Source organism: Aquarana catesbeiana, linkage group LG07 (genome assembly GCF_042186555.1).
Source record: "Aquarana catesbeiana isolate 2022-GZ linkage group LG07, ASM4218655v1, whole genome shotgun sequence".
NCBI lineage: Eukaryota > Metazoa > Chordata > Amphibia > Anura > Ranidae > Aquarana > Aquarana catesbeiana.
In genome coordinates this window covers 342,292,808-342,301,629 of record NC_133330.1, presented here as the reverse complement: position 1 = coordinate 342,301,629, position 8,822 = coordinate 342,292,808, and the positions used below count along the sequence as shown (strand labels likewise).

The window sequence follows — 8,822 nt, the reverse complement described above, 5'->3', positions numbered from 1 at the left end:
ATGGGGTTTGGCGGGGGGGCCATGGCTGTATGAAGTGGGGGCGCGGGGCGGCTGGTTTCGGCCATGTTTTGGGGGTCTCGGTGTGCCACTCTCAGATGATTGTCTCTGGTTTGCAGGTGTCTCATTAGAAGGACGTCGACATTCTCTCCAAGTATCTGCCGGTGAAGATTGAGCAGGTTGTGTGCTGCAGGTAAGTGTCGGGACGGATTTCATTTCCTCTGGAAGGTTCTCTGATACTTCTATATTGATAGACATGAATCGCTCTCCGGCAAACTCCAGGTGAGTCCAGGAAAGAGGAAAAGCCGGCTGCAGTCAGGAAAGTTCCAATGCTGACACTTTATTGTTCCAAACAAAGCAGTAAAGAGTTGCCGGCCCGGGAGCTCCTCCCCTAGAAGGGCGTAGAGCAACCCAGCTTTATAGGGGTGACCCGCCCCGGGCCGCACACTCTGCATGTGTCTATAACTTCCGATGAATCTCATCATACAGATCAGAGATCCCCAACAATTGTCTGTGGGAGCAATCTGTCTTGTCTGACAAGCGTCTCATTGGCTGCGGCAGGTTCCTAGAGCTGCAAAGCATTCTGATTGGCTGTCAGGTTTCTAGAAGTCTTTCTGTATTCCAGGCTGACTCCGCTGCAATCTGAACTTTACAAACGCTTCCTAAAACAAATGAAACCTGCAGAGGAGCTGAATGAGGGCAAAATCAGCGTTTCCTCCTTGTCTTCCATCACCTCACTGAAGAAGCTGTGCAATCGTGAGTATATACTATATACAGAGGTCTACTCCACCCAAAACTAAAATATACGGAGCAATCACCAGCAAGCCTTTTATATCACTGAGACTAATACTGAGATTTCCTGCAGTAGTTTGTGTCTCTGCCCCTCCCACAATGGGGTGATTTCTTGCAGTAGTTTGTGTCTCTGCCCCTCCTACAATGGGGAGATTTCCTGCAGTAGTTTGTGTCTCTGCTCCTCCCACAATGGGGTGATTTCTTGCAGTAGTTTGTGTCTCTGCCCCTCCCACAATGGGGAGATTTCCTGCAGTAGTTTGTGTCTCTGCCCCTCCCACAATGGGGTGATTTCTTGCAGTAGTTTGTGTCTCTGCCCCTCCCACAATGGGGAGATTTCCTGCAGTAGTTTGTGTCTCTGCCCCTCCCACAATGGGGTGATTTCTTGCAGTAGTTTGTGTCTCTGCCCCTCCCACAATGGGGAGATTTCCCTGCAGTAGTTTGTGTCTCTGCCCCTCCCACAATGGGGAGATTTCCTGCAGTAGTTTGTGTCTCTGCCCCTCCCACAATGATGAGATTTCCTGCAGTAGTTTGTGTCTCTGCCCCTCCCACAATGATGAGATTTCCTGCCGTAGTTTGTGTCTCTGCCCCTCTCGTGACGAAGAAGTGACAGTTGTGTGTTTTGTCCAGATCCGGCTCTTATCTATGACAAGTGTATGGAGGAGGAAGAAGGATTCCAGGGAGCAGCTGATCTCTTCCGCCAGGATACAGCACCAAGTGTGTGGAGCCGCAGCTATCAGGTATGTGTGTGGGGTTCCCCTTTAAAGGCCACTGTGCTTGATGTTGGGTGTTTACTTGTAGGGGGCACTGTGCTGGTGTGGTGGTCTCCCCTGTAGGGGGCGCTGTGCTGTGTGGGGGTATCCCCTGTAAGGGGCGCTGTGTGGTGGTCTCCCCTGTAGGGGGCGCTGTGCTGTGTGGGGGTATCCCCTGTAAGGGGCGCTGTGTGGGGGTATCCCCTGTAGGGGGCGCAGTGCTGTGTGGGGGTATCCCCTGTAGGGGGCGCTGTGCTCAGGGTGAACACTGTGATATGTCTGTCCTTACAGGTAAGATGCTGGTCCTGGACTACATCCTGGCTGTGACTCGGAGCTCCAGCACTGATAAGGTCGTTCTTGTCTCCAACTACACCCAGACCCTGGACCTGTTTGAGAAGCTGTGCAGGAGCAGGAGGTGAGAAGAGGACCTGTCTGTGTACAAGTATGGGGGGAGGGGGGATGTCCTCATCTGACATTCAGAAGTTTTATACTTGAATGGGGAGGATGAGGATGACGCCCAGAGAAGTCACCATTGTCAAGGGGCGCCCAGCGATGTGCCAGGAATAGTCCTACATGCTGCACTTTTCATGCCTGGCGCACCCGCATCCATACATTCTCCTTCCAATGATAGCGCCCCCTGTGGAGGAATGAGACGTGTCATGTGATGTTCCTCCTCCAGGTATCTCTATGTACGTCTAGATGGGACCATGTCCATAAAGAAGAGAGCCAAGATCGTGGAGAAATTCAACAGTCCCTCGGTACGAACTCCGCCCACCTTTCCACCCCTCCCTCCACCCACCCACCCACCCACCCACCTTTCCACTCACCTCTCCACCCCTCCCTCAACAACCCCTCCGCCCACCCGTCCACCCACCCCTCTAACCAACCTCTCCTCCCACCTCTCCAACCACCCACTCTCTCCGTCCACTTCTCCATCCACCCTTCCAACCAACCAACCTCTCTGCCCACTCCTCCACCCACCCTCTACGTCCACTTCTTCACCCACCTCTCCAACCAACCAACCTCTCCACCCAATCTCTCCGCCCACTCCTCTACCCAAACCCTCTGCCCACCTCTCCACCCAACCTCTCTGCTGACCTCTCCAGCCAACCACTCCCCCCCCCCCCCCCCCCCCCCCCCACCCCCCCCCCCCCTCCATCCACCTCTCCAACCACCCCTCCGCCCACTATTTCAACCAACCTCTCCACCCACCTTTCTGTCTTGCAGAGCCCGGAGTTTATCTTTATGCTCAGCAGTAAAGCCGGAGGTTGCGGTCTGAATCTCATCGGAGCCAATCGATTGGTCATGTTTGACCCGGACTGGAACCCGGCTAATGACGAGCAGGCCATGGCGCGTGTGTGGCGGGACGGGCAGAAGAAGACCTGTTACATCTACCGGCTGCTCTCGGTGATTGTCTCTCCTTCATATCGAACTGTGGGGGGACTGTAGGGATATGTGGGTGGAGCTGATTCTGAGGGGGTACATAGTAGTTGGGGTGGCAGAAGGCTGGGTGCCAGCACCATGACGGAGAGGTCCTGAGGGCCCCACAGAGGGGGTCAGCAGACAGTTTTCCAGATGGTGTTTGTTTGATGGTGACTACACTGTCAGTATCTGATTTATTACAAAGCATGGAGAAGGAGCTTGCCAGGTTTGTCCCACTACTAGAGGAAGAGCTTGCCAAGTTTGCAACCTTCTGGAGGAGGAGCTTTCCAGGTTTGCCATTTGGTGAATGTTGGGTGTATTGACCTAGTTACTGTGTTATTGAAGAACTGAGAATTTTGGGTTTACCTTTTCTTGGAATCCATCCCAGGACACAGAGATCCCACCATCTCCGCCCCCCACCCCAGGTCAACCACAAATCCAAATTTTCTTGAAGTCCACTGAGGGACACCAGTCCCCCTCCCGCTCCACTTATCATTCTCTTGGTGCTGCTTGCTACAAACGGAGGCATGCTGGGTAGACAATACAGGGGCTGGCATATAACTTCTGTTTGCCAATGTCCTTTCCTCCTGTAGGCGGCAGTATTAACCCGACTGCATCTGAAGTCTTATGTCCCTCCATTGACTCAGAACAGGAATCTACAGGAAGTGCAAAACTCCCATTTTTTTTTTTTTTTACAAAGCTGACACACCAGGAGGAGGACCCTTATTGAAAAGTGTCGGTTATTTTCAGTCCAATGAGATTACACCAGGAGGAGGACCCTTATAGTGTCAGTTATTTTCAATGAGATTTAGAAATTCCAGACACATGACTATCCTTGTGACTTGAGCCGATAATGGAGGGGGGGTGGGAGCAAGGTGGTTGAAGATCTTCATCCTCCACCTACACTCTGCTTGTCTTCTCTTTCAGACGGGAACCATCGAGGAGAAGATCTTCCAGCGTCAGGCACACAAGAAAGCTTTGAGTAGCTGCGTGGTGGACGAGGAGCAGGACGTAGAGAGACATTTCTCTGTCGGAGAACTGAAGGAACTCTTCACACTGAATGAGGACACGACGAGCGACACGCATGACAAGTGAGCCTGGGGTCACGCTACTTATTATAGCTGGGGGAGGAGTCTGTACTTCATATAGCTAGAGAGGGGGTGGGTCACTCTGTACTTTATTTGGGGGGGAGGTTGCTGGGTAGTCTCTTGTGTTTGTATCCTTGAGGACTCGTATCTCCCAACACCCATCCTGGTAGTTGGGAGAAGTATGGAGGTCGCCATCGCTAAGCTTCTGCAATGCTGGTTTCCTGTCTATTAGGCCGATCCTCTCATTTACTGAAGTGGGACAAGCATGCGGCCATTGAAGTCTAAACTCATCGGCTTTCTTTCTGGGTCAGTGAATTAGAGGGCCAGAGGATGAGTATGGCAGCCAGATAATCAGCATTTCCAGGAGGAGGTCAGCACTGGCGGCCAGGACAGGTTCTCCTTAATTGGGAAAATGGTTATTTGTGTGGTTTATGTCTTCATATATTTGGTGTTCTCAGAATTTTTTTTTTTTTTCTGATTGGTTGATGCAGGTTCCGGTGTCGCCGCTGTGTGAACGGACGCCAGGTACGGCCGCCCCCCGATGGCACGGACTGCACCTCAGACTTATCTCAGTGGAATCACTGCGCAGACAAGCGTGGCCTGCAGGATACCGTCCTGGTGGCGGCATGGGATGCCGCCGTAACATTCACGTTTCACCATCGCTCACATGAGGAGCAGAGGGGGGTGGTATAGGGCTGCCAGTGGATGGAAGGGCGAGACTGGGGTGCCCCTGCTGGGGACTGGAGGGGCAGGAACTGGGGTGCCTCAGGGGGGACCTTTCCCGGAATCCAAAAAGGTTTCACTGTCATGGGATAATGGCTGCGCATCAGAGGACGGGAGAGCGTGGAGCCACAATCCACTACCCCCTGCTGGACACAGCCCAGAAATCTCACCGGTGTTCTGCTGCCACCTGCTGGAAGAAATGTCACCGGTGTTCTGCTGCCACCTGCTGGACACAGCCCAGAAATCTCACCGGTGTTCTGCTGCCACCTGCTGGACACAGCCAAGAAATGTCCCTGGGGTCAGCGCTGGTCGCTGGTCTGAGAATAGAAAGTCCTGACACCAGGCGTCTGTCCGTGGTCACATTAGACCTTATTTATTGATTTTTTTTTTTTCCATTCTTGTATGATACACAACGAGGAGGATTTACTGAAGGCAAATAGGCTGCTGACTGCACAGGAATATTCCATTCGCTTAGTGAATGGGTTAGGGAAGCTCTGCTGACTTTCATCATCCAATTACACGCAAGCAAAAAATGTTATTATTTTTTTCCCTTGAACCTGATTGGGTATTCTTTGCTACCTGGGGGAGATTCCCCTACAAAGTCAGCGGCCTGTTTTCCTTAAATCCACCCCTAGGGTGTCCGCCCTCGGGGGAGGGGCGCAGAATACGAAATGTTTGGTTTACGTTTGGAAATGTTTCATCTTCCTATGGAAGGTTTTCTGTATAATAATCTGAATAATAAAAAATAAAAATTCAGTGTGTATTTGTCCTTAAAGTGAACCTGTCATCGCATATATTTTGTGCGGCATGCTGCGAGATGTGTCGGTGAGACCCGTTGAGGTATTTATTCCCCCTGATGATGAACATAATCTGCGTTTCTCTCCAGAAGGACAGCGTCATCTTTGTTCAGGCATCATCTTGGGTCACCATCTACTTCCTGGACCGAGATGTCAGTCTCAGAGAGCTGAGCTGGTCTCTATATTGCAGGATCTGCGATTCTGCAGCCTAGCGTTGGAGGCCACACCTGGACCTCACTGGACTGGACATGCAGGGCTAGCTTTCCAGACCCAAGTGTGCTGGTAGAGTTAGCAGTGGTGCACTTTCTGGGTCCAGAGCTGTGACACAGCCCCAGGTCTGACCCTCGTCTCTGAAGACTCACCATGACACGGCCCCATGTCTGACCCTCGTCTCTGAAGGCTCGCTGTGACACGGCCCCATTTCTGACCCTCATCTCTGAAGACTCACTGTGACACAGCCCCAGGTCTGACCCTCATCTCTGAAGACTCACCATGACACGGCCCCAGGTCTGACCCTCGTCACTGAAGGCTCGCTGTGACACGGCCCCATTTCTGACCCCATCTCTGAAGACTCACTGTGACACGGCCCCGGGTCTGACCCTCGTCTCTGAAGGCTCGCTGTGGCACGGCCCCATTTCTGACCCCATCTCTGAAGATTCACTGTGACACGGCCCCGGGTCTGACCCTCGTCTCTGAAGATTCACTGTGACACGGCCCCGGGTCTGACCCTCGTCTCTGAAGATTCACTGTGACACGGCCTCGGGTCTGACCCCCGTCTCTGAAGGCTCGCTGTGGCACAGCCCCATTTCTGACCCCGTCTCTGAAGGCTCGCTGTGACACGGCCCCAGGTCTGACACCGTCTCTGAAGACTCGCCATGGCACGGCCCCGGGTCTGACCCCGTCTCTGAAGATTTGCCGTGGCACAACCCTTGGTCTGACCCCGTCTCTGAAGGCTCGCTGTAACAGCCCTCACTGTCACCTCAGTCGGGCTGCTCAGATATGTGAGAAATTGAGGCCTTGCTTTGCAGTTTGGGCCTAAGGTGTCCCTGGTCTGTTACAATCCTATAGTGTATACTAAAACAATTTCTTTTACTGTGAACCGCTTAAGTGTTCGGGTTTGGCTTGAAGAAAAAGTGGCAACCCTACTACATGCCTGCAAAAAAACACGACAGTCCCACTGCTGCAGTGACCCCCCCACCTCATACTCCCCCAGCAGGTTTGGTGGTTTCTACTTGGTATCTTGTGAAGGAACTTGCTGTTGTAATATAGAACTCATGTCTGTAATAGAAAGGGGTGAAGGTTGGCTCTTTACCCTTCATAGTCATAGGATCTACTCCGATGGGACGGGATGGGTTCTCGACTCTGTCCTCAGGGACCTCCATGCAGGGCTTTCTGACCAGGTAGGCTCAAGTCTATGCACACATTGACCACAAAGAGACTCATTGCTCTCTAACGCCATCCTATGAAGTCTACTCCTCACCCTCCAGAGGCCTTGGATCAGGCCAGACCACCAGTCCCTGAGTCATATTCAGTCCACTTCTGTTTTTGAGGCAACGCAGCCTCCTCCCACCACTTCTGATTTACATTGGATTGCGTCAGATCTTATTGATGCGGAACGTTCATTCCGCAATTGGAGGATCAGGCTCCTGGCTCCAGCTTTGGGTCTTTAGGGCTCTTACAGCTGCCAAGACCTTCTCTTTACAAATGCTATTTGAGGCATTCCTCTGTTGGCTAGAAGGACCCTTAGGGGGCCTGGGCCCCTGCCTGACTGCATGCTGGAATTGTTCACGTTTGAGAGGAAACTCATTCGATGGTGGATTCTTCCTACTATTGGTCAATCAGTGTACAATCTAAGAAGACCACCAATCGGGTTAAAGGTTTGCCTATGATGAAATATTTAACTGACAGAACCCTCCTCAAATCCCAGTCTGAGCTATTGGTTGAACTAGATGGACTTGTGTCTTTTTTCAGCCAGACTAACTATGAGCTAGTTGGTTCTGCCCTCTGTATCAGCCGTGAGCAAAACCTGCCAAACAGTCATAGTAGGTTAGTTCCCTCAGAGGGATCTCTCCAAAGCTGGGACTCTCGCATCATAGAACACATGAAGGGAATGGCTGGAGCTTTATGCTTGAGTTGCGATTGCTTGTTTCATGTTCTGCATGGGTCAAATGTCTGTACAGATGTGCCGAGCTCTCTGGTTCAACTTGCTGAAGTAACCAAACCCCCGGGACTGCAGGCTGATCTCACAGGTCAAGGTGGGGTCCCTCAATATGAAAGGAACTGAGTATTCCTTGGGCAGAAGTGGAAGTTCCTTCTGCAAACGCTTAAGTCAATGGAACCATGCACTGAATGATGCTGAGCATGTTGACCCCTAAGGGGTAGACAGGACTTGTATGATTTTCTTTTGAAGGCCCCGGACTCCCCTAGGGGTATCAGAGAGGACATTTAGCCTCTTTTTTTATTCTGCGTAACCCATCTCACCTCTCTGGGGCTATGGCCTAGTGCTTCCTTCTTGTCTACTCTTGAGATGTTGTCTCTTCCTTTCATAACATCAATGCCCTAGGATCAAACCCCTGAATTATCTAGTGGGCTCAAGAGTCTGCTCCTACCCTTACGGGTTATGATGTACTATACTGTACGTTCCCCAGTTTACCTTGCTTGGCAACCTTCTTTGGTCATAGGATAGTGATGACCCCATGGGGACTGGCTGGTTGTTTTCCTGGACCCATCCTTTGTGTTAGGTTTTCTTTATCCTGTCCTTGTCCCTCTGTGGGGATTATCCTTTCCAGTTCAGGCTGTGTCTTCCCTATTGTGAATGTATTGGCCCACCTGTTTTTTTTTTTTTTGTAGGTTCTACTTGTTGAGTTTCTCGCTGGTTCAGGATCAGTCTTCCTTCCTGGTGGTGACCCTTTCCATCCCAGGCTGGGGGCACCAGCTTGATCCTCTGTGTTCTGCCCTCGGTCATGCGATAGGCTCCACTATCTGGTAGGAGGTCCCACCTCTTCCTTTCCTATTTGGGTGTTGGCCCTTCAAGTGGCTCCTGGGCTGTAGGTGCTCCTCCGTCGTCCTAGTGGTGTTTTCCACTCCGCAGTTGGACTTTTTTTTTGGACAGTATCTGAATTCCTGAGCCCCTCCATTGGAGAGCAAACACAGGATGCCATAAAATTATTTTCTTGGAGTTAATCAAGAGACGCAGGTCCCCCTCCTCTGTTTCCCCCCTTGGACTCTTAGTACTGCTTTACCACAACACTGGC

At 51.7% G+C, this 8,822-nt stretch overlaps 1 protein-coding gene across 1 annotated transcript in view; it reads left to right on the top strand.

The window, feature by feature from the left end:
* The window catches only part of RAD54L (RAD54 like), a 7,984-nt gene extending 2,457 nt beyond the window's left edge, over positions 1-5,527 (top strand). Inside the window, 10 exon segments of the mRNA XM_073592089.1 lie at positions 117-133; positions 136-190; positions 623-753; positions 1,417-1,488; positions 1,491-1,526; positions 1,830-1,953; positions 2,218-2,296; positions 2,766-2,945; positions 3,888-4,051; positions 4,540-5,527. Of these exon segments, the coding sequence (XP_073448190.1) occupies positions 117-133; positions 136-190; positions 623-753; positions 1,417-1,488; positions 1,491-1,526; positions 1,830-1,953; positions 2,218-2,296; positions 2,766-2,945; positions 3,888-4,051; positions 4,540-4,741 (1,060 nt within the window). The 3' untranslated portion in view covers positions 4,742-5,527.
* The last annotated feature ends 3,295 nt before the right edge of the window (positions 5,528-8,822 follow it).